This window comes from Sitophilus oryzae, unplaced genomic scaffold, assembly GCF_002938485.1.
Source record: "Sitophilus oryzae breed Bouriz unplaced genomic scaffold, Soryzae_2.0 scaffold_179_pilon_pilon, whole genome shotgun sequence".
In the NCBI taxonomy this organism is placed as follows: Eukaryota; Metazoa; Arthropoda; class Insecta; order Coleoptera; family Curculionidae; genus Sitophilus; species Sitophilus oryzae.
Genome location: NW_022146501.1, coordinates 1,631,160 through 1,657,637, shown reverse-complemented (window position 1 = coordinate 1,657,637; position 26,478 = coordinate 1,631,160). Strand labels below are relative to the sequence as shown.

The window sequence follows — 26,478 nt, the reverse complement described above, 5'->3', positions numbered from 1 at the left end:
TCTGCAGAATATGCTGCCAAAGTTTCCGGAATACAGTTCGGACCACCCTGTATATGAAAGTCATAATCATGTCACTGTTTAAAATCACTTATATTAAAAAAATCACGGTATCTGTTAACAGTGTGATTTAAAATTTATCGACCAAACCAAACCGGTCCGTTCTAACATATTTCTTAAATCAACTTAATTTAAATAATTCTAACGAAACCCATACTTTTTTCTTCCACAGCTCTGTCAGAGGAAGTGATAGTGGACTCGCCTAACGTAGCCATGCGCATCACAGAACGCAGCGGTGAAGAGATGCGTCAATCGGCCGAAGTAGGAGACCCTCTGGCCCTCAAATTCGAGATCCTGGACAAGAACAGTCCCTACGAGATATTCGTTCGCGAGTTGGTGGCTATGGACGGAGTAGACTCCAGCGAAATCGTTCTTATCGATTCTGACGGTTGTCCAACTGATCATTTCATCATGGGACCGATATATAAGAGCGCAGAGTCAGGCAAGGTAAGCAAAGATATAAGATGGGAATTACAAAATTAAGGTGCCCGATGGCATAGAGGTACAGGCTCTTGCCTACCAATCCCAAGGTAGTGGGTTCGAATCCGACACCCGGCATTGCATCAGCCATCAATCCTGAGGTAATAATAGGAGGTTGAAGCGTAGTGCTAGCCACATTACCTTCCTTGTATACCGAAAGGCTCTAATATGGCAAGCTGTACCTTGCTACTCCCAAGGCGTTAAACGCTATATACGGGAGCTATTATTATATAATTACAAAATTATCAAAGTTCCGTTCAAATTCTGTACCTCTTATGTGTGAATTAACGCTCTACTTAATACAGTACTGTTCTTCTTCTGCAAGTACCGTCTCGTAATGAAGGTTGGCTATCATCATGGCTATTTTTATTTTATTTGATGCTGCTCTAAATAATCCGTTAGATCTCATTCCATACCACTCTCTGAGGTTCGTCAGCCAGGATGTTCTTCTTCTGCCCCGACTACGTCCTCGTTGGATTTTCGCCTCCATAATATTCTACGGTAATTGGTACTTAAGACCTTTTAATGTGGAAAATATTCTATTTTTTTGAAATTTTTATTTATTTATTCTTTATATGGCGTAGTACCTCAATATTTGTTACTCTGTCGACCCAAGAAATTCGTAGCATGCAACGATAACACCATCTTTCGAAAGCCACCAGTTTGTTGATTTCGGTAGATTTAAGGGTCCAAGCTTCGGCACCATACAATAGAGGTGTGTAGTGCGTGAACGAACTAGTTCCAATGAACTATTCCGACCCCGGAATGAAAGGAACTAGTTCCTGGTTTCTCAAAGAACTAGTTCCTCAGGACCTATTCCGGGATCGAGACTGTGACCGATATAGAATGATATGCGACGGCGACGGATCGGCTAGCGCGCGTAGCCCGATGGTAGGCAGGAGTGGGGAATGCCAGCCGCACGTTATCGGATCCGGACCTAGAGGAACTAAACTAAATAAAAGACTAGTTTACGTACGTACGAATCGGGCCAGCGCGATCGATGCTAGGCAGGAGTGGGGAGTGCCAGCTATATGCCGTATGTTATCGGATTCGGACCTAAAGGAACTAGAGGAACTAAATAAGACTAGTTTACGTATGGATCAGCCAGTGCGATTGATGCTAGGCAGGCGTGGGGAGTGCCAGTCGTATGTTATCGGATCCGGACATAGAGGAACTATTAAAAGACTAGTTCACGGAAATTTATTCAGTCGGCAGATCCGAGATATAATACAAGGCGACGATGATAGATTCGGCCTTGTCTATTGCCACAGCCGGCACGGCCTAATTACCACAGAAAATTGTCGTGGATACTGTTTTTGATTTTTAGTTTGTTTTTTAAATATTTTATGGGAATGTTCACTTGAGGTCCCTAAAATTAAGAAATATTTTATAAAACGAAGTAGATATTCTGAATTTTTAGACAAAAACACAAAGCTTGAAGTGAGGAAAAATGCATTTTTGTAATATTTGCTCTAATTGATTTGTGATATAGTTTTTTAAACTCTGATTTGAGTTTCTTTTTTATATTTTTTATCTGCAATAAAACTTACCTATAAGGGAAATTAAAATAACTTTCGTTACACATCATAATACGACCACCAGCAAACTCCGTAAGACGACGCGTGGTGTCATTAATGACGTGCAACGAAAGTTCTTCCAATTTCCCTATATATGTTTTTAACATACACAAGTGCAGGTCTCGTTATATTCTGACTGACAACGAAACGCATTAGCAAGCAAGGGGGATGTCAATGTTAGTCGGGAACTATTGTGAACTAAAGACCTAGTTCAAGGAACTATTCCTCTGGAGGAACTAGAACTAAGGAACTAGTTCCTCCCAAGGAATTTTAATGAACAGTGCTTTCCATAAAATCAATAAAATGAAAAATATACGAAATAATAAACATGTACTGATTTCTTTCGAAAATCGACAACTATGAAACTATGACCCCTTCCCGGACACAAACGGTACATTGTGAGACAGGAAATTGTAGAAAGAAACAAGCCCTATAACATAGGATACAACATTTTAATGAACAGTGCTTTCCATAAAATCAATAAAATGAAAAATATACGAAATAATATACATGTACTGATTTCTTTCGAAAATCGTGTCATTATCATGTATAAATCATGTCATTCAGACGTTTTCAGACGTCGCGTCGGTTCCCAAGCCACCTTAACTTATGAAAAATAGACAATAACCCTAGCCGCTTAATATCCGTTCTAAACTCTAATTCTTTTGTTTGTCCGCGGTACATGCCCGCGATTAGAACGTTCCATAAACTACCGTATGATGCACACACACAAATCAAATTTCTCACCGATTAAGAGATAAAATCGATTTCCTGGAGATTAACGACCGGTTTGCTTTTATTTCTAAACTAATTTCGCTCGGTTTTTAACGAGCCCCCTTAATTTATGCGCCTGCTGCTACCAGGTTAAGCGGCCTTCACAAGTTCGAAGCATTCTCACGCTGGCGCTGTACCGTTAACGCTAAGCGTCAATCCAGAAATATATGGGTCAATAAAGGAGGAGAAAAAAGTGGATTTACGACATCGATTTAAAGCACTTTTTCGATTTGTATCGACGAAACAGTCTTCGATTTTGTTTTTATGTAGATGATTTCCGGGGGATCAGATCTAAGCACAAATCAAGATTAGATTAATTCCCTTTCTTTCTTTTTGTAGAAAAATAGTTTTGAAATCAAAAATCTACTGCTTCTGAATTTACAGCTTCCTTAATGATCAATTAATATACCGGGTGCGTCTCTAAGTATGTAGTCTAATTCCTAAATAAACTAGGATTAGAACTGTGCCATTTTCCGCAATTGACAGCTCACGTCACGCACGCTTATAACTTATTTTTAATAATTAATATCCACTGCAAATAAATGACATACTTAACCTAAAAAGATATTAAACGATACAGGGTGTCCCAGAAATAAGTGCAAGTATTTTAACTCGTAGTATAGTTCAGCCCCAAAAATACGCCAAAAAAAAATTTGAAAATTCCAAATTTTTTGAAATCTCTTTTGGAATTTTTTTAGTTTTTAGTTAAAAAACATCATTTCTTGATAATATGGCAACATAGGTATTAGATTAAATTTACAAGAAAGAAAATCCAGAAAAGATCCAGTGGTTCTCAAAATTTTAGCAAAAAATCTTTTTTTTTTGGAAATTTTCAAAGTAAAATAACTCCGTTATTTTGGACTTATTTCAAAAACGATAAAGAGAAAACATGTTTCTTTTATCGAGATCTACCACCCCTTAAAATACTTGCACTTATTTCTGGGACACCCTGTATAGAAAATACTTGAGGGAGAGATACTTAGGTGGAAATTCGTCTTAACATAAAATAAGTGAATATCTAGGTAACTACGCAGATTTCCATGCAAATGATATTAAGTTGACAGGCTGTTTATCAATAGTCTGTGATATCAATCTAAAAATACCGGGTGCGTCTCGAAAGTGGCTCACCCGTATAACGTTTTTATTTTTTCAGATAAAAAAACGAAATTTGGTATGTTGTATTTGACATAAATTAGTATTGAATGACGTATTCAATTGTTTTTGGTCATTTCTTGTTTCACCGGAAATGACTACAACTTTTGGACAAATACAACTACAACTTTTTTTAAATGGCACCCTCGGTATATTTCTACTTTATTTGATAGAAAATGACACTCTGAATAGAATGACGGATCATATGTGAACGTTTAACATTTTTGCTTACAGAAAAATCGTGTTTTAATTTGCAATATATAGTGTACCAGGAAACAGGGAGTGGCCAAAAACAATTGATCATGTCAATCAATCCTAATTTATGTCATATACTAATATACAAAACCTCGTTTTTTATCTGAGAAAATAAAAATGTTATAGGAGTGAGCCACTTTTGAAACGCACCCAGTATAGGGTGTTGTTCCATTACAAAAAAACCGACTTTGATGCGTAACTTTTTTGGGGACACCCTGTAAAACTCTATATATTTTTATAAAATGCTTTCAATTAACCTACATATGCTCCCAAAATTACAATTCGATATAAACTCCCGTTCTCCTTGGAGCCTCCGCGTCGTATGAGAGGCGCCACCCTGTATAGGATATATAGGAGATGGCAACATTGCATTCTCTCGAAGCACCTAAACAAATTTCCCGAAAAAGCGGCACTCAAAAGTTTTTCAATATATGTCAAGAAAAACGTAAAATTTTCAACATTTTTTTTCACAAAAAAAACACATGGGCGTATGTCTGGAGTCGAACTGCACTACCCGTTAAAATGCTTGCCCTTATTTCTAGGACACCCTGTATAATCGTTTCCATTATGGTTCTTAGGATCTGGTTGGTTGAAAGCCGGACAATGACATAGGAAATGTAGAACCGTTCTTAGGTTCTTCTTTTCAGTTTTACCCTTAACATGCTTTTGATAAATTTGAATTCTAACTCTAACCTATTTTTTCCAGGTACTACTGTCCCACTTCGACGCCTTCAAGTTCCCGTCTTCCGAAGTAGTCCAGTTCAGAGCCCTGGTAACGCCCTGCATGCCCAGCTGCGAGCCTGTCCAATGCGACCAGGAAGAATCCACCGGTGAGCTCCGATCGGTAGTCTCCTACGGCCGCAGAAGAAGGAGACGTTCCGCTTCCCAAGCCCAAGACGACCTGGTTCTAGTCCAATCCATCCAGATCAGCGACAAATTCGGCTTTGACAAGGGCTCCAACCAAACGTCCATCGGCAGCGAAGCGGTGTTCATCAGCAACGAACCAGGTCTTTGCGTCAATATGGCCGGTCTAATCGGAGCCGCCATTTTATTCCTGGTCGTCCAAGTTCTGCTGGTAGCTGTCTGGACCTTCGTCTGGCAGCGCAGAAGACTCAGCGACAAGCTGCGACAAGATCCCATGGGGGTGGCGTCGCAGTTGTCGACATCGCGCACAGATAGCTTGTGCAAATTGTACGAGGGAGGGTACACGCACGCGCGTAGGTTTTGAAATGTCTAGCGCGCGCCATCTGTACAGAACAGGACTTTAATATTTTGTGTTTTTTTTTCATTCAAATACGCGCCTATTCCTTTTACCTGCGCAGTAGTAATCGAGAAAAACCTCTAGAACGAGGTTTGAGTATTTTTATATTTATACACGATGCAAGAATTTCCTAAGCTTTGAAAATAGGTTAGTAACAAGACGGTTCTGTGCGTTACAACGAAATAAATACGATTTGCACTAGGGTACGTTTAGTTGAACCATTTTGTTATGAACCTATCTATAATATAACGGGTGGTTTAAATTACGTACACCAATCTTTGCCAGGATAAAATAACAATATAATACACCTTGTAATACATATAATTTTGGACAGAAGAGTCTAAAATTATGTGTATTATATTATTAATATAGTTGTTCTGTCAGTCGGCACAGCGTTGCTGACTCTTACATATTTTCCTTTAATCAAAATATTTTAGGAAACAAAAATGTTAAGGCTGTTAACGGCTATTAAGCTGCTGCAGCACCTTGCACACTACAAACTGTTCTAAAAGAACATTTTTCGACTACAAGCTCTGCTAGTTAAACCAAAAAGGACATTTTTCTTTATCAAATCGAATCAAATATTCAGTAAATAATTATGACAACTTGACATTTTCTATAGCAGAGCTACCACCCGAATAGCCAGCGGCAAATTTAAATTCCAGTTAGTCAGCCCGGCGCCGAATATGTCCACGGTTGGCAACAATGAATTTAAAAATCGCGCCTTCGATTATGTAACTAAAAGTTTGTTTGGTACTTATAGTATGGAAAGTTTGGACTCGGTACGTAATTCAGAACACCCTGTATATATTTTGTAGGTTATACTAAATGAATGTGACCGCGACACACGCTTGCGCGATAGACTTCGGCAAGATTTAGCAAGCTTACCCGGAAGGCTGACAAATTTAATAATAGTAATAATTAGAAAAATAATAAAAAGACACAGTCAAGTCACTCGGGTAAGTTAGAAGTCATCGACGCGACCAACTTATTGTTATTAATATCATTTAATATTATTATTTAATTATTACAATTATTATTTACTATTTATAATTTTTATGTCGCTTTAACATTACCTATTATTATTATTAGTGTAGGAGAAGAGAAAAGGAAAAATATTATTTTCTTTTTTGCCATTATTTCTTTAATAAATATATACACAAGCAGTCTAAGATCGAATTATTACGTAATTTTACTTCGTTCACACTGTATATTTTTGTTTGTGGAATCCTAACTTTATATATTTAACGTAGAAACAGACGAAATACAGAATACTCGTGATTAGGTGATAATTTAACGTTGATCATTAGCAATGAATAGTAGAATATACTGCTTATAGAATATTATTGTGTAATATTAGCTTATTCGTTACAATATTAGCCAACTAATTGTAATATTAGTCACGCATCACATTAATTCAAAATTCTGATAAATATTTTTTTTTGTTAATATGTTACAGTGAATAATACAAATTTCATTATATCTCTTCACGGATTATTTACAATTAACTGGCTAATTACAACATATCAGCCACAGATAATTAGCCTCAATTAGCAGGCTATTTATCCTACCTACACTGCGCCAATTAAACGCTCCTGTCGGCGTGAACCCGGCTTTAGAATCGGAGGCTTCCTGGACGACCTAGCGAGAAAGAAATCAAAGAACGATTGCCTGTCTTTGTTTGTGTGCTGTTTTGGCGCTGAGATAGCTCTACGCTACGTGTGTCTGTTTATTTAAGAGAGCTTGTCCTCGAAGCTGACGATCGTGCGCGAATATTACAGAAAGAGAGAGGCTCTTAATTTGCCACGTTGCCGGTTTGTTCGAAAAATCGTGTTTTAACCGAAAAAAAAACGGCAACGTGGTGAATATGGGATAAATCTCGACAGTAATGTTCGCGTGGTATTTTATTTGCCTTAATATATTAATGATATACCATACTATGTCTTTTTTACGATTATTAATAAATAGTCTTAATTATAAGTAAGCAATATTATTTTTATCAATTCTATATTTATTGTTTAAGTTATTTCTTCGAATATTTCGACGGCTCTCTTACGTGAGAGCGTGTTTTTATTTTTTCCTGTAATCGACGTATTTAGTGATACGTAATAAAAAGTATAACTTTTGAAATATTATTGTTTTATTTATATCCTTTTTTTCATATACATCTAGATGTATAATTATATGGGGAATGTCATCGATCAAAATTATACAGGGAATGTCATCGATCGCGTCATTTCCAAGCCAAGTGAACGCCAACGGTTTTTTTATCATACGGTATTTGTATAAGACAAATCGATCGATGATATTCCCCATATAATTTTATATATAAAATATCAGCGATTTTATTTTTCTTTCTTATTGTACCATACGATCGAAAAAAAACGGCGTCCAAGATGGCTGGGCAATGCCAATCGACGATAATTTTGGCGAGGTCAAGCCCTAGACGTCATTAATGGGTTTACTTACGTTTATAATTACGTTACCTTCTTCTTTATTTTTTAATGTCGCTTACTGTTAGTTGGCCTTATGGAATGTAGAGATGAGGAGAAATATCTCTTATGGGACTTTACTTGAAAAAGTGGTCACAAAAATGGGAAGAATTAGGGTTCACCAAGTGACTACAGTAGCGCTAATGACGCATAAATCTAAAAAATTAAAAATGACCATAGATAAGAGAATAAAAGTAACATAACCAAACATTACACAAAAAAGCTTTGTTTTTATTTTTTTGAATATAAAACAATTAATGTCAGCTATTAGACGCCCAGTCTATTGCTGCTGAATAAAAATCGATAATTTATTTCATTTGGCATAAAAATAAAATTTGTATTTTTTTGAAACCCGCGCCTTCACGCTAAATATTTATCTCTTTCGAATCATTTCCTGTTCTAAAATTTTTCGGCGCATATTTTAAATTTAAATTTTTGCTACAGCAGCGCCATCTTAAGTCTTCCCTTTTTTATGACCATTTTTAGTGCACGAAGATATTTCTCCATACCTCTACACTGCATAGTCTGGAAACGTTGTATCCTTCATTCATTTTTATATAATTATTGTTAATTTAGTCAAGTCTTATGTCATTTTTTAGTAAATGACGCCTAGAGAATGACCTCGTCAAAATTATTATCGATTGCCCTTCCCCAGCCGTCCCTGACGCCGTTTTTTTTTCGATCGTATTTTAGAAATAAAGATGTCTAACTAATATTCCACTATAAATGTGCTTCCATAGTTATTTAATAAAATAAATGACTTGGTTTTACATGAAATTTCACTCAACTTTTTGTAGTGAAGAACAGAGTATTTTTACATTTAATGTTTTTAATGGGATTACAATATACGATACAAAATATGGACTATTTCCTTAGATTTCCATCTAAAAAGTTACAAACGTGACAATATCCAATCAATTTAACCAAGAAAAAAAGTCAGGTCTTTGAAAGGAAGTAGCAAGCAAAAAAGGCTCAGAATGAATACACCGCCGAACGCCAAACACCGCCGTAGCAAAAACAAAATGAAATTTCACACCTAAGAAGAGCCAAGGAGGTAATTAATTAAGGAGACGCGCTCCTCGAAAAACGAGGCGCGAAACGCTGTTTTCCTAATACCCAGTTCCGCGCCAAACGTAATTAAAGGGGAAAAATACGAGCAGGTACATTACCGTGCCTCTGTTATTACGATAACGATCGAGATAGGGAGTAAAGTACATCAAGCAGGTGGATTCCAGCAGTAAAAAGAGCGTAACTAGAGATGGGACAAAATATCGATACAGAAAATATCGATATAGTGAGACATTTTTAAAATAACGATATACCTTACGATAACGATACAGCAAACAGGTGGATTCCAGCAGTAAAAGGGGCGTAACTAGGGATGAGGCAAAATATCAATAAAGAAAATATCGATATAATAATAACTTTTCAAAATATCGATATACCTTACAATAAAGATCGAAGGTAATAGGAAGTAAAATACAATCAAGCACATATGCAGCAGTGCAGAGACCGTAACTAGGGACGAATCAAAATATTGTATAGAAAATTTCGATACAAAAAACATCAATACAATGATTAAACTTTTCAAAAAATCGATATACCTTACGATAAAGATAGAAATAAGGAGTAAAATACATCAAGCCCGTGGATCCCAGCAGTAAAGAGGCCGTAACTAGGAATGAATAAAAATATCGATATAGAAAATTTCGATACACAAAACATCGATATATTGAAAACTTTTTAAAATATCGATATACTTTACAACGATCAAGATAGGGAATAAAATACAACAAGCGGGTGGATGCCAGCAGTAAAAAAAGCGTAACTAGAGATGGGTCAAAATGTCGATATATTGTAAATATCGATATACCTTACGAAAACGATCGAGATATGTCCTAAAATATATCAAGCAGGTGGATTCCAGCAAATAAAAATAACGTAATTAGAGATGTGTCAAAATATCGATACAAAAAATATCGATATAAAAATAACTTCAAAATATCGATATACCTTACGATAAAGGTAGACATAAAAAATAAAATGCATCAAGCACGTGGAGTCCAGCAGTAAAGAGACCATAACTAGGGATTAATCAAAATATTGATATAAACAATTTCGATACACAAAATATCGATATATCAAAAAAAATTAAATATCGATATACCTTACGATAACGACAAAGATAGGGACTAAAATACAACAAGCTGGTGGATTCCAGCAGTAAAAAGAGCGTAACTAGAGATAGGTCAAAATATTGATACAGAAAATATCGATATATTGGTAAATTTCAGAATACCGATATATTGGTAAATTTCAGAATATCGATATACCTTACGATAACGATCGAGATATGGCGTAAAATATATCAAGCAGGTGGATTTCAGCAGTAAAAAGACCGTAACTAAAGATGGGTCAAAATATCGATATATTGGTAAATTTCAGAATATCGATATACCTTACGATAACGATCGAGATATGACGTAAAATATATCAAGCAGTTGGATCTCACCAGTAAAACGACCGTAATTAGAGATGGGTCAAAATATCCATACAGAAAATATCAAATATCGATATAATGATCACATTTCAAAATATCGATAAATATTACAATAACGAACGAGATAGGGAGTAAAATGCATCAAACAAGTTGCTTCCAGCAGTAAAAGGACAATAACTAAAGAATATGGACACTCAAAATATCGATAGAGAAAATATCGATATATTAGAACTTTTCGGCCAAGCCGTTCTTAAGTTATAAATAGTGTAACTTACTCCATTTTGTTTTATTTATTTAGAATTAATTTCTACTTTGACCAAAAGTATTATAGAAGAAACAGTTAAAATAAATGTTCTCTTAATTTTATTATTCCACTTCAAAAATTTAAATATTTTTGATGTCATCTATTGAAATTCAACTTATTTTCAATACACTTAGACCTCTTAGGTCTCGAAATTTGATTGTCTATTAAGAAGCCATCCTTTTTTAAACTTGCAAAGATATTAAAATAATAATTAAATATATCCGATGAGTATCGATATCGGAAAAGTACATCGTTTGCATTTTATACACGGCGTTGAAAAAGCGTGTATTTATAGTCCGGTTTTGCAATTAAAGTTCTTGTACGCCAATGGACAATTCAATCAGCGAAGCGTTCGCGAAGAACGAGAATAAAAAGGCGCCACAAAAAAATATGATATCATTAAAAGTTAAACGAACGCGATAGGCAGTACTTGCAGTATAGGTACTTACCGTTAACGTTAATCAAGTAGCATTTTCTGTAATGTTAAATACAACCACTTTTAAGGTAACATCAGATGATATAAATTTAATATTTTAGTTAATCATAATAATTCTTCTTTAACAATTTGAATGTATAATTTCGACCCCAAGCATAGTTATTACAAAAACTAAAATTTGAACGCGTATCTAAGAGCCCCCACAGAAGCTCAGTTTTTTAACACAGTCTGAATGTGCAGGCCAGTCTGCGCAGTTTAATCTTTACAGTGAAATGAATGACGCGCCCATTTTAACCCACCCATTCCTGAGGCATTGCATTTTGCTGCAACCTTGCATTTTTCTCGCTTGTTCAATAAAGAAATATTCTTTATTCCAGTCAGTGTGATAGTTACTTTGTATTTTGCATAAACACGGCAAAGACGGCTTTTCAGAAGTTCGGTTTTCAGAAGTTTCGTTCCAGTTCTTCAAGTTTTCCTTTCTGACGGAGCGCTTCAAAATAGAGGTGGGGATTTAGTTCCTTGAACTAGGTCTTTAGTTCACAATAGTTCCCGACTAACATTGACATTCCCGTTGCTTGCTAATGGGTTTCATTGTCACTCAGAACTATTCACAGTATGATCTGTATGATTTTTATAATGTACGAAATATAACGAGACGTGTAATTGCGTATGTTAAAGACATATAGGTAAGTTTTATTTCAGAAAAAAGATAAAAAAGAAACTCAAATCAGAGTTTAAAAAAATATATCGCAAATCAATTGGAGCAAATAATACGAAAATTAAAAAAAACGCATTTTTTTCTCACTTCAAGATTTTTGTTTTTACCTAAAAATTCAGAATATCTACTTCGTTTTATACGATATTTCTTCATCTTAGGGACCTAAAGTGAAACATTCCCATAAAATATACAAAGAACAAACTAAAAATCAAAGACAGTATCCACGACGATTTTCTGTGGTAATTACGCCGGCTGTGGCAATAGACAAAGCCGAATCTATAGTCGTCGCCTTGTATTATATCTCGGATCTGCCGAATGGATAGATTCCCGTGAACTAGTCTTTTAATAGTTCCTCTTAGTCCTTTCGGTCCAGGACAGGTAGCATACGGCTGGCACTCTCCACTACCGCCTAGCATCGGGCTACGAACGCGCTGGCCGATCCGTACGTAAAATACTCTTTTATTTAGTTCCTCTAGGCCCGGATCCGATAACATACGGCTGGCACTCCCCACTCCTGCCTAGCATCGGGCTACGATCACGCTGGCCTATTATTATATATCGGTCACAGTCGGAATAGTTCATTGGAACTAGTTCGTTTAACAAACTAGTCATGCCTCTACTTCAAAACCCTCCAAAATGTTCTGCATACGGTCCTGTTTCTCTTGTCTTTCTTTTTGAAGACGCGCTTCTATACCTTCTATAATTTTCTCAAGCCTGTCCTGTTCCTCTTGCTTATCTTGCTACTGTTGTAATCTCAGATTCTTCTTCTGGCGTCTTAGTTTTTCTGCTTCATTTTCTTTCTGTAGTCGGTTTCGCTTTTCTTCTTTTTCTCTTCATAAATTCTCCTAAAATATTACTTAACAGCCATTTTCGTCGCTTGCTGTCTCGTTTGTCCCATTGTCTAAATTTAAAATCTTCCAAAATCCACTTAATTCCTTCATTAATTTTTTTAAAATCCCACTTCTGAAACCATGTAACGTATTCTGTGAATCTGTAAAGTGATACAGACCTTACCTTCGGGAGATTTCGCAAAGACACTATCTGTCTATATCGTCTGCTGTATGCACTGAAACCATATCTCCCTAACAATCCCAGAGAAGGCGTTACCTTACTAAAATTACAAATAACTCGGGCGGATAATTTGAAAGCTCTAATGGTGTGGTAAGTGTGGCGCCGCTGATTAGCTCTCAATTCGGCCCCACCCTCCGCAACTAAAATATTTCATTACGTTTTTTTACTACCGGCACCCGACGCGACGCTTCTTCGTCTTTCGCAAGTAAGAATGTCGTTTTTTACAAATTAAATTAATTAATTATAATGGGCTGCGCTCCTTTACATTGCCCGTCACGATTTTAATTACGATAGCGCGATGTGTGATGATACGATGTGCGTGATCCGCGTAGTTAAAAAAAGGGATTAAATCGGCGGTTGTAAACAGGTACGAAGAAACGGTGGCACACAACAGTGTATCCACTACTTAGACCATCTTATCCTAGCTAGAAAAGCAGCAAACACTCCATTAACTGGCCCAGAACCGTTCTGCTTCCCAATAGCGCATAATCTGTAGCAATTCAACTATCCATATGGGTACCACCCACAATAATACAACTATAATATAACTCAACCTAACAGACGCTCTATACTTCAAAAAATAATGCACTAACAGCGATGTAAGCGATATCAAGATTACAGCAGTACAGCAAAAAATAATCAACTTAAAGTATGAAAATAACAATACATCAGAATTACCACGAAACGAGTTTTACTACACTGGTAATAGTTATTAATCGCAAAAAATAACAGAAGGCTGTATTGTCTCAAAAACAACTTATACGTTATATAGGAGTAACAGATTATTTCCAGATGTCTAACAAAAAAAACTGTTACTTTAAGCTGTTATCTATCAATAACAGTAACAGTTCCAACTGTTATATAGAAGTAATAGTTTTACAAACCTCTATAAAAACTCTCTTCAGTCTAATTTAAGATTATTTCCAAATATCTGTTATTTTAAACTGTTATCTATCACTAACTATAACAGTTCCAAATGTTATACAGAAAAAAAAATTACAAACCTCTAAAATAATGCTCTTTAACCTATTTTAAAATTATTTCTTGTCTGACAAAAAAACTGTTATTTTAAGCTGTTATCTATCAATAACAATAACAGTTCAAACAGTTATACAGAAGTAACAGTTTTATAAACCTCTAGAATAACTTTTTAGTCTATTCTAAGATTATTTCCAAATGCCTGACAAAAAATTGATATTTTAAGCTGTTACCTATCAATAACAGTAACGACTCCAACTGTTATATAGAAGTAACAGTTTTACAAACTTCTACAATAACTCTTTACTCAATTTAACATTAATTCCAAATGTCTGACAAAAAAGCGGTTATTTTAAGCTGATATTTATCGATAACAGTAACAGTCTCAACTGTTATATTGAAGTAACAGTTTTTTTTAACTCTTTACTCTATTTTAATATTATTTACAAATATCTGACAAAAAGGCTGTTATATATCGAAAACAGTAACAATTCCAACTGTTATATAAGAGTTTTACAAACCTCTACAATAACTCTCTTTAATCTATTTTAAAATTATTTGCAATTCCGTGTAAATATGTGTTAAAACAACACCCACAATATATTTTTAAAGACTCACCCGCAATTTCTGGTCCCCTACCGTCCATATCCTAGCAGCAAAGTCATTGGAAGCTCCCAGAATCAACGATCCTGACGTATCAAAATCCACCGACATCACTCCGGCATTGCTGCCAACCAGCACGCCTCTGTTGTCTTGGGTACCTATAAAAGTCATTTTTCTCCACAATTTTACCTATTACCTTCATTTTCCCTGAACGAAAACGCCTAGGAGAGGTAATATGTGAGGGTAGGGGTACAAAACAGATAAAACACACTTATAACAAACTGAAACATATAATTTATTGGCAAATAATTAATAAGGAACTGACAAACACACATATGGATCGAGTAGAGGAAATTGTGAAGCGCTGGGTCTTGATGGTCATGCGTGTTAGTTTGTGTGACCTGCGGGTAATGGTAGAAAAAAAAACAGGTAAAACAAGTAATGTATTGGTAAATTTCAAGGAACTGGCAAACAAACATGTGAAATGGTACGGGAACACAGGAAGGCGGGTCGTCATGGTCGTGTAAGGTTATAACTGACCTTTGGAGACGTCCCATAGCTTCACCTTCCTGTCCGCTCCGCCAGTGACCACTAAACGGTCCACCGGACTCCATTTTACAGCGTTTACTTCACCCTCGTGAGCATCCTAGAAAAAGAACATCAAATCAATCATATACAATATGTGCGAAATAATTTGTGAAGCTATAGTACGTCCAAAAAAGAAATAAAAACAGTTGGTTGTTGATATTTTCCCTGTCACTTTAATTCAAAAAAAGATTACATTCTCTGTTATTAATTTGTTTCAATGATGGGCGGTGGGTAGATAAATTAAAAAAAAATAACAATAAATCGTTAGCACAATAAATCGTTAGCATATTTGGAAAAAGCATTTATTTACGAATAATTTGGTACCACACACTTGATATTTCGAGAACTTATCGTTATGAGTCGCATGTTGCAATTTCAAATAAACCATATTCGAAAATGTCAAAAGTTGACATATGATATGTCATTTTATTCAAAGTGTCATTTTCTATCTAATAAAGTAACAAAATACCGAGGGTGCCATTTAAAAAGCAAAAGTTGTGATCATTTCCGGTGAAACAGGAAGTGACCGGAAAAAATTGAATACGTCAATCAATCCTAATTTATGTCAGAGACTAACATACCAAATCTCGTTTATTTATCTGAAAAAATAAAAAAGTTATAGAGGTGAGCCACTTTTGAGACGCACCCGGTATACGCAGGTGCAGGCACCCGGTATACGTAACCCATTGCCGGTTTGCATCTGGGTTGTGTATCTTGGATACCTCCACTTTGTACATTTTCAACAGTAAGGTTTTTTTTATTTTTATTATTTCTCTGAGCTGTGCCTATATTCGAAAATGAGTATGATTCTACATTCACCAAATTATCAAGAAAATAGTTCAATCAGAATCTGTATTTATAGCTCATTGTAAATATTTTATTTAATGATATCCCTCCCTAAAAAATCATTTTTATCGTCATCCTAGTATATTACGCTTTTTTAACTTTAATATATTATCTCACAATAATATACTTAATTTAAAAAAGATACTTAATAAATAAAATGTATGTGTGTAATATGTAATTAATTTTTGTTAATGACAACAAAGGTCAAAGAAAAATAAGGCCAGAAAACTAATTTCTAAAAATTAAGAAAAATATTAAATTTATTATTATACCGAGTGCGTCTCAAAAGTGGCTCACCCCTATAACTTTTTTATTTTTTCAGTTAAAAAAACGAGATTTGGTATGTTAGTATATGACATAAATTAGAATTAATTGACGTATTCAATTGTTTTTGGTCACTTCCTGTTTCACCGGAAATGCCTACAACTTTGTATTTTTTTTTATTTTATTCAATAGAAAATAATACTCTAAATAGAATGACATATCATATGTCAACTTTCGACATATATGGTTTATTTGAAATTATAACTTGCGGTTCGTAACGAAAATTTGACTCGAAATACCAAGTGTGTGGTATCAAATTATTCGAAAAAAATGCTTTTTCCAAATATGCTAATGATCCACTCTCGTTCCATTTGAAAAAATTGTGATATGATTAAAAATACGATTTGAGCATTTTCTAACTAGCCAGGACAAGACACTGAAAACATTAGACGACCAAATCTATTTTTCCAAGGCTTCTTAATTAAAAATTAGTGTTTTTAACATAGCCATGGCACCCTAGATTGAATTTTAAAAACGATTTTTTATTAAGCGAGAATTTCAAAAATTGACATATGATATGTCATTCTATTCAGACTGTCATTTTCTATCAAATAAAGTAAAAAAATACCGAGAGTGCCATTTAACAATCAAAAGATGTAGTATGTATTTCCGGTGAAACAGGAAGTGATCAAAAACAATTGAACACGTCAATCAATCCTAATTTATGTCACATACTAACATACCAAATCTCGTTTTTTTATCTGAAAAAATACCGTTTTTTTATCTGAAAAAATAAAAAAGTTATAGGGGGGTGGCCCACTTTTGAGACACACCCGGTATTTATTTATTTCTATGTCAAGTTTAATGTAAATTTTTAGTAATAGGCGTCTATAGATTAACCTCGCCGAAATTATCATTGTCAATCCCTAGCCATCTTTGACACCGTTTTAAGTCCTGTGCTATATTTTTAATGACATAAAATTACATTTAATAAAAGGAGAATAATATATAGGTATGTTTTAAGCAAAAAAGAGCTATAAATCTAAACAAAAATAAAAAATATCCTTACAAATTTCAGGTGGACCTTCGTAGGTAAAGTTGATTGACTGATCGGACCAAAACCTTCTTGAAAATCGTCACCACAAACTCCCCTCGTGTCTCTACACGCCTCTTCAATTTCTTTCTGCATTTTGGCATGTCTTTTTCTGAAATTCCACAAGTAACGTACAAAAAATCGAAACATCTTAAAAGGTGTGTAAAAAGGTTTTACAGAAGTATAAGATTATTCATCTAAAACTAATAACAAAAAAATCTTTACAAAAAATCTGTGATTATAAAGTAGCAAAAAGCAAAAAATAAATTATTAATTTTTGGACTGACAAATTATGAAAAATACAGCATACTGAAACAATTTACTAGCTCATGACTTACATATACCTTCCCATGCAGTTGCTCCCTATAGTTAAATATTGATAAAATGTCTCAGTTCAAATAATAATTAAAATTATTTTAGAGTAAAGAATTATGCAAGTCGACATTAAAATATGAGAAAAAAATTTAACGACAGTTGCACCCAAGCAAATTTGTTTAACAAAAACATTCCAAGTTTATCAAAGATGTTTTATATCTCTTTGGCCAATTTGAAGTTATATTTATAATAAGATTATAATGGTTTTAATTAGGGTTTTTTACTGTAATCATTGTCAAACATTCTCAAGTAATATTCTTTGGTTATATATTTTATATGTATATGTATAATTATTAAACTACAAACAAAACAAATTTAAAAATAGTATAAAAATATATAGTGAAAGTAGTTTTCTGTGTTTATTATTGCGAAACTACAAAAACATTTATTTTTAGTATTTCCAAAGTTTATAAACATGCAATATTTTCCAACAATAATTCACGAAATGTTCAATATCCCGTTCGTTTAGTGCAATAAATCTCGAAAACAAAACCGTACAATTGGAAAAACTAAAATAAACAATTTTTACAATAAGATTAATTAATCCTTATATAAATTTCCTGAATATTTACAAACATGTATATCAAATACCTTGGGTATTACCGTTAAAGTCAGCACATTTTATTAATAGATATAGATAACATTTGATATTGGCAATAATTTCTGCTTTACAATAAAGATAAACAAAATCAGATATCCGTCAAATTTGGCATTTGAGGTAATAAACGAATTAAAATGGGTTTATTGATCGAATTTTGAAAATATTATTTCCCTTCTAATTTTAAACATCTAGATTATATCTAGATGAAATGTTTTTATACAGTTTTGACACACACACACACACATTTAGAGTGACACGTTTTATAATCCATTGGCGTTTTAAAAGATGTTTCATTTCGCAACTAGTTCCGAAATATTTTTCTTGCGGAATATTTTTCTTACGAAATATTTTTCTTACAAAATGTTTTTTACAAAATATTTTTCTTAAGAAATATTTTTCTTGCAAAATATTTTCCTTACGAAATATTTTTCTTGCGAAATATTTTTCTTACGGAATATTTTTCTTACAATATTTTTCTTACGAAATATTTTTTACGAAATGTTTTCTTACGAAATATTTTTCTTACGAAATATTTTTCTTACAAAATATTTTTCTTACGAAATATTTTTCTTACAAAATATTTTTCTTACAAAATATTTTTCTTACCAAATATTTTCCTTACGAAATATTTCTCTTACGGAATATTTTGCTTACAAATTATTTTTCTTACGAAATATGTTTCAACCTGCAAGAATAAAAGTTTATTACACAGTTTCTGTTAGAGCTGAAATAATTTGGTTTCATGATAAAATCGGTTTTAAGAACTCTTGTTTGAGAGCGACTTCTAATGAGGGTAATAAAATATTTTTCTTACGGAAAATTTTTCTTACAAAATATTTATCTTACGGAATATTTTTCTTACTAAATATTTTTCTTACGAAATATTTTTCTTACGGAATATTTTGCTTACAAATTATTTTTCTTACAAAATATTTTTCTTACAAAACATTTTTCTTACGAAATATATTTCTTACGGAATATTTTTCTTACAAAATATTTTTCTTAATAAATATTTTTCAACCTGCAAGAATAAAAGTTTATTACACAGTTTCTGTTAGAGCTGAAATACTTTGATTTCATGATAAAATCGGTTTTATGAACTCTTGTTTGAGAGCGACTTCTAATGGGGGTAAAAACTTTACCTACGCCTAGTACCAGACACGTATATATATGTTCGGTTTCTACACCTTCTAATTAGTAAATAACAGTAGTTTTATCAAAATCGGTGACTTGACCAAAATCGCCAATTTCCGTGACTATATATTTGAAAAAATGTTAAAAATTAATAATTTTTAGTCGTTTTTTTAACTGTTTTCGAGGCTCTTTGTAAAATAGGAATCCAACTTTTCAAAATTCTACAAGGAAATACATTTTTTCAGCATTTATTTCTTAAAATGTCAGAATTCAGAGATCCTACCCGAGAGTAAAAGGTTTTTAGTGTCGATTTTAATTCAATTTAAAAGAAAAACTACCGCCGTCACATTTCATTATCGGACAATATTAAATAATAACGTATTTACATAAATAATGTATTTTTGTATATACAGCGTCTATTTGAAATGAACAAATTACAAACAAAACATAGATGAATAATCTTTTACAGAAGCTAGAGAAGAAATCTACAGTGAAGTGTGTGATGATACAAACTACCTCTCCCAAAAATATACAGTGGCACCCATAAAATTCACACCAATAAAAACTAAATAAATTTATTGATTTTTTCTTTTTTTTTATTAGGTAGTGCTTTAAAAACTTAACTCCGTATACTGAAAAATATGACATTTATATAATTCACATTTATATTTTTACATAATAAAAGGCAAAGGTAACGCACATTTTGAAAATATTTTTGATTCAAACACATTTTCAAACCAAAACTGTATATTTTTAAAAGGAATAATATGTCATTGTTTTTTACTCGGTGGATTTGCTACTAAATTTCCGTTCCAAAAATGACATAATGTCATATACTATACTGAATGGTTTCCGAAATATAACCGTTTTTAAACTAAATTTACTGCTTATTTAAAGCCTTCTTAAAATTCTAAATTCGAAGAATTTTAAAAAAGTAAATTTAAAAAAAAATCTATTAAAAATACTTTTAAAAGATAAATTTTGAAACGAATAAAAAAATTAATAAAAAGATTGTGTGAAAAAAATAATAGAAAAAAGAAAAATCAAATATATTCTCAACAAAAAATTAAAAAATGGGTGACACCGTATAAATTTTTATATACATACCTAAAAATACCAAAAGTACTCAGAACAGAGGAGAAATGCTTGGAACCCTCGCTGTAAGACAAATATACAAAAACAAAGGCTTGGACGAAAAAATTAAGCACACAAGTAGTCTACAATTGGTTACAAAAAGATTAATAAAAATACTACGATACTTATACCCATAGAATAAACAAAACTAAGTATTTTCTTCAAAAAAAAACTAAGTTCACTAGTATCTATCTAAACTATGATTATTTAAATCAGTGACAAACTATGAATAGTGAAATAAACAAAACAATAATTGAAATAGTTATTGTTTGAACGCAGCTATACAGGGTGTCCCAGAAATAAGTGCAGATATTTTAACTGGTAGTATAGTTCAACCCCAGAAACACGCCTATGAGGTTTTTTTTGCGAAAAAAAATGTTGAAAATTTAAAATTTTTCTTGAGATTTTCCGGGAAATTTGAAAAAACTTTTTAGTGCCACTTGTTTATTCACCTGAGATTTCTCTACGGTGTATCTAAACCATGCAGTGTTGTAACCTCCTATGTTATCCACATTCTACATAGTTCTACATTTATAAATTCATAGAAAAATTTCTACCCAAAAATTAAGAATCTTAAATTTTCATCAGTGATCATTATTAATAATTATTATAGAAAAAAAAACACATTAATTATTTTTAGTACTTACCCTTTCAATGAAAACTTAACAAAAACCACCGAAAATTAACTAAAACATTACGTTTATGACGTTTACAAAAATGATTCATCATATTATTTACAACCAGGTCACAAAAAAGAAATTCCTAAAATGTTTATCGTAATTTAGAATTCAATATTTGTTTTCTTTCATGTTTCTCTGTTTTATTTGAACCACTGATTTACAAAACACCTTGAAAAGCGCACATTACTTTGAATACCTCTCTTATCGCTACTTTACGAACTACTTTCAATTTAAGACATGTTTCACTCAACAATTTTAAATACGTATTTTGTTTTTTCGCTATTTTTTCGATGTATTTTGACAGCCCGACCGTCGCGCGTTGGCCAAGAGTGCCACGTGTGAACTGGTCCTTTGAGCCGCGCCGTCGTGGCAGGCTTGCGTCAGACGACGATGTTAAGCAACGTTGCCGTAGTTACAACAATTTCAAATTCAAGAGATTCGAAGCAATCAAATTTGTATTAAATTTTAAAAATAAAACAGAGAACATGAAAGGAAACAAACAAAACGAAAATGAATTGATTATTCGTCGGGCTGTTTTCGATATATTGAATTCTGAATTACGATAAACAATTTAGAAATTTCTTTTTTGTGACCTTACCAATAATCAATTCATTTGTGTTTTGTTTGTTTCCTTTCATGTTTTTCTGTTTTATTTTTAAAATATAATAAGAATTTGATTGCTTCGAGTGTCTTGAATTTGAAATTGTTGAAACTACGGCAACCTCGCATGACGCAAGCTCGACACGCCGGCGCGACAAAGAAGCAGTGAGCAGTTACCAACCAGTGATGCGTGGCTGTCTTGGCCGACGGATGGTTGGGCTGTTGACGGAATTGTCGAAATACATCGAAAAAATAGCGAAAAAGCAAAATACGTATTTAAAATTGTTGAGTGAAACATGTATTTTCTTAGATTGAAAGTAGTTCGTAAAGTGGCGGTAAGAGACAATAATTTCAACATTTATTCATTCAGAAAGATATTCAAAGTAATGTGTGCTTTTCAAGGTGTTTTGTAAATCAGTGGTTCAAATTGTGATGAAGCCTAGTTCAAATTGTGATGAAGCTTTGGGGACTGTTATTTTAGCAGTTTTTATAATAGCACGTACAAGTAAAGCAGCACAATGAAGTGTATTTAGTTAAGTGTGTATCGAAAAAGAGAACTGTCGCAGTTACATCGATCTGTCATAAGTATCTTTTTTAATGTTGGGTAAGTTTTTTAATTTAACTTTTAAACATTTAACTTTTAATTTATTTTATGTAATAATATCACAATCTTAAAAATGTAATGCATCTCTGCAAACTCCTCAGGTGTTGTGATTTTATGACTTACTTGTAAACATATACTTTCTTGTCCATATGGCAACACAGTGCGTCGAATGAACTGAAATCCGGGCTTGATCCGGGTAATTGGATGTAGTTGGCAATATCTGCCGGCGGTTCTCAAAATGTTGCGATTATTTTTTTAAATTTTCAAAGTTAAATAACTCAGTTATTTTCAATTTATTTTAAAAATGGTAAAGAGAAAATATGTTTATTTTGACCAGATCTACCACCTCTTAAAATATCTGCACTCATTTCTGGGACACCCTGTATAACACAACAATAAATTTGGTTATAGGGTTTAAGAATCTCTGAAATTATCGAAATATATTTACTCATAACTTAGGAATATGTAAAGTGATCTGAAAGCCAAAAATTCAATAATATACAGGGTGTTCTATTTAAAAAAATCATCCCAAACCACTCACACTTTCTTAATCCACCCTATGGAAGTTAAAATATTTTCCTGAAATACATCATCGTACTTTAGGTTAAGAAACAACGTCGTATGCGGATTCTGGAAAATGAGAAAACTCCAAAAAACCTCATCATTGATTTTTTTTTAAATGGCAACAAAAATCATCCCGATCCACTAACACTTTTTTGAATCACTCTATAGAAGTTAAAATATTTTCCTGAAATATATCCTCGTACATACTTTAGGTTTACACTGAACCAAAATTCTCAAGTTTTTTTTTTATTCTAGGAGCTACAGATGCCCGACGCACTATTGCCGGACCCTGTATAATTTTTTTAATTCTTTGAAAATTCTTAATTTAATTTCCAAAAACATCCTGATTTTCAGATAAATTTTCGTTTCCCAATCTTAATAAACATGTTATTATAATCTACTAAAATAAAAACCATAAAACCAGTTTTATAGCTTAAAATAAATCAACAGCTATAATATCGCTAACATTTCTATTTTTCAGAATAAAATTTATATTATCACCTAGCTGACCGATGTGACATTTTATGTGAAGTAATCAAGGCGATGCGATAAATTATATACAGGATATTTTGACAGTTATTTTTTATTTAATTTTTTGATTTAAAAATGCAAGACTGTACTGCTTTATTCATAAGTTTGTCACTGTATAGTCCAATAAATAAGGACACAAAAAGACCCATTTTCGGCCATTTAGATGATTTTCATGATCAAAGAAATATTGGCTCTTTAGCTAAAAAATGATCCTGACACTTTTTTCGTAACGTTGTTCGTAAAAAGACACCATTTCGACTATTCGTCATTATGCAATTTTCTTTCGTTTACGACACTTTCCGTAAATCTCAAAAAAGCGGAAAAAGCAATTCCCGAATAGTTGTTTTTTATTTAAATGTGATTAAACAAATATTTCAAACTTTGTGAGTTATTTATAAAGACTCTAAGAACAACTTTTAGAAAAATCTTGACAAATAAATTATTTCTCCAAAAAAATCCTTTATGGGTATTTCGCCACTGCACTGCAAGAAAAATCTACAAAACAAAATAGTTATTTTTTGTAAACACTTCTGGCGTTAAACCTAAACGGACGCTGCTTGTCAGAAGTTATGTTTACAGTTATAAAAATTTGCCTAAGAAAGAAAAAAATGCTTAACGTTTCGGAAGTTTATCTCTTTCCGTCGTCGGAAGTAAAAAAATACAAAAAATAAAGAAAAAAAAACTATTTAAAATATTTAAATTGAACTATACGAGAACACTTTAAGGTGCGTATTCACCATCCAATCAGCAGATGATTATAAACTCACAAGTTAGTTCATAATCATCTGCTGATGATGCTAACATGGTTTGCGAAACGCGCGTCCAGTGTAAAAGTAAAAGTGTTTTGGTGTATTGTGGTGATTTAGTGTTTTATTTTGCTCTGTTTAGTGAAATGTCGTATATATTGTATATATTATTTTTGCCCTATCATATAAACTTTTTATGAGTGGCGAAATACCCATAAAGGATTTTTTTGGAGAGATGAATCCGTCACATAGGTATAGACATTTTTTACAAATAAGTTATTATTAGTGAAAATATAAATAAGTTTGTAAAATCTGAAACCTTTTGGGTCAAGGAATATTTGCCCGGTTTTTTATTATCATAAAATATGACAAAATTCAAATAAGTTGCAAAATGTGATAGCTGTTGATTCTACGTTTTAAACGAAATTTGAATCTTCAAAAAATATTAAATTTTTGCCGAGTTATTAAACAATTTGTCATCTCAATCAATGATATGGTTATGAAATATATCTTGAGAGCGTTAAGACTTTGAGAGAACCGTTGAGGGATCTTACTACTAATTCTACGTAAAAAACGATAAGGATCATTTTTGTAGGTAATTACCTATGCTTCATTTTTTACTTTTTTCCATAGCAACTGTTAAAATTGCCTTATATCTATCAAAAATAGTAGATAAAATAGTACTTTAACCACAGGGGTAGATTAAATGATACTTTAACAGCGAGGATAGGTTAAAAACTTTATTTCTTCTCGCACGTTTTTTAATTGCTTCCATTTTTGAAAATTTTTGTATTCCTTTTCATAAGTTATTCGAGATTTAAATGGAAGTAGTTTGGATATGGCGTTTGTCGTCTCAGCCTGAATATCTGTTGGTAATTTACTTATTGCGTTTTGAGCCATTTCTGGCTCCAATTCAATCAGCAATCGACACGAAAGAGAATTAAAAAATATTGACTCAAAACTGACAACTAAAGAGACAGCTTTATTTACTTGTCAAATTACATAGAAACCAACGCCAACCCAGCACAATATTTTTTCTACTCGTAATAAATTCCTCGAAATAATAATTTCTGAATATTTTTTAGAACGTAACTCGCTATGAAAAAAAATATTGTTTTATACACGACGATAAAATTGCATTATCGTCTCCCGAAATTAATTCACTCGCTATTTGATCCCTCGTGAATTAATCTTTTCGGTCGTTTTGTATAAAAAATAACTATTAAGAAAAAAATTGCAAATTGCATATGTTGGCAGATATTTACGAAAAACTGATTTTCCGCCATTTTGGGCCATTATTACTACGACTGAGCACGGTGTTACAATTTTCTCCTCTAAAAGAACTCCCCAAAAGTTACACAATCCGCCTAAAAACTCCCGGTGGACAAAAAATTAAGCCGTAGTTTCAACCTTCATTTACTGGACTATGTATATGATTTTTAATCACCGAAAATAAATTAGTGTATACATAAACTAAGATCACTAAACTACAAGAAGCTTTTTTACAGTTAAAAGCAAATATGGATGTCTAAGTACAATACACAGAAAAGTAGGTAAAATTCAAACTTACTTGAGAAAGTTGTCGTTTTCTTCATTCAGTTTCTCGGCATCTTTCGCTTTATAACCCATAAGTCTTTTAACCAGTTCACCATTTTCGTCCTAAAATACAAAAAAAAACCTAAACAAAACTGAAACAACTCGAAAATTAATTATAAGTAACTAAAAAGTACCGTGAATTTTTTCAACATCCTGGAATCTCGTGAGATCTCGTGTTTTTTTCTGCGAAAGGAACTGTCAAAATGAAACAATTGAATCAAAAATAGGCGGGAGTCGCGCGTTCTCGTGCACGGCCCACTATGACATACATATAGCGGGCGGATAGAAGAATAAACTTCATTTCGTTATTTGGCACAGAGCCAAAAATCACGAAAATATCTAATAACTTATTCAGAAAATTTAATATTTCGTTCTGCCGCAATTATTTAAGTCATACAGGGAAGGACTGGCTACGTCTTGTTTCATTTTTATTTAAAAAAACATCCCATAAGGAATTATTTTAC

The 26,478-nt window shown here is 32.9% G+C and overlaps 2 protein-coding genes across 5 annotated transcripts in view; one reads left to right on the top strand and one right to left on the bottom strand.

Moving 5' to 3' along the window:
* The window catches only part of LOC115882668, a 238,576-nt gene extending 231,772 nt beyond the window's left edge, over window positions 1–6,804 (top strand). For all 3 annotated transcript variants that reach the window (XM_030900862.1, XM_030900861.1, XM_030900863.1), the window contains 2 exons: window positions 230–504; window positions 5,002–6,804. In XM_030900862.1, the coding sequence (XP_030756722.1) occupies window positions 230–504; window positions 5,002–5,523 (797 nt within the window). In that variant the 3' untranslated portion in view covers window positions 5,524–6,804. The remainder of the gene's footprint in view (window positions 1–229; window positions 505–5,001) is intronic.
* Window positions 1–26,478, bottom strand: part of LOC115882669 (autophagy-related protein 16-1) — a 627,679-nt gene that overhangs the window by 590,298 nt on the left and 10,903 nt on the right. The window contains exons 5-9 of one of the 2 annotated variants that reach the window (XM_030900865.1): window positions 25,989–26,077; window positions 20,667–20,717; window positions 17,426–17,561; window positions 15,199–15,304; window positions 14,671–14,816 (exon numbers count right to left, since the gene is read on the bottom strand). In XM_030900865.1, the coding sequence (XP_030756725.1) occupies window positions 14,671–14,816; window positions 15,199–15,304; window positions 17,426–17,561; window positions 20,667–20,717; window positions 25,989–26,077 (528 nt within the window). The remainder of the gene's footprint in view (window positions 1–14,670; window positions 14,817–15,198; window positions 15,305–17,425; window positions 17,562–20,666; window positions 20,718–25,988; window positions 26,078–26,478) is intronic. The other variant, XM_030900864.1, reaches the window with a different exon arrangement.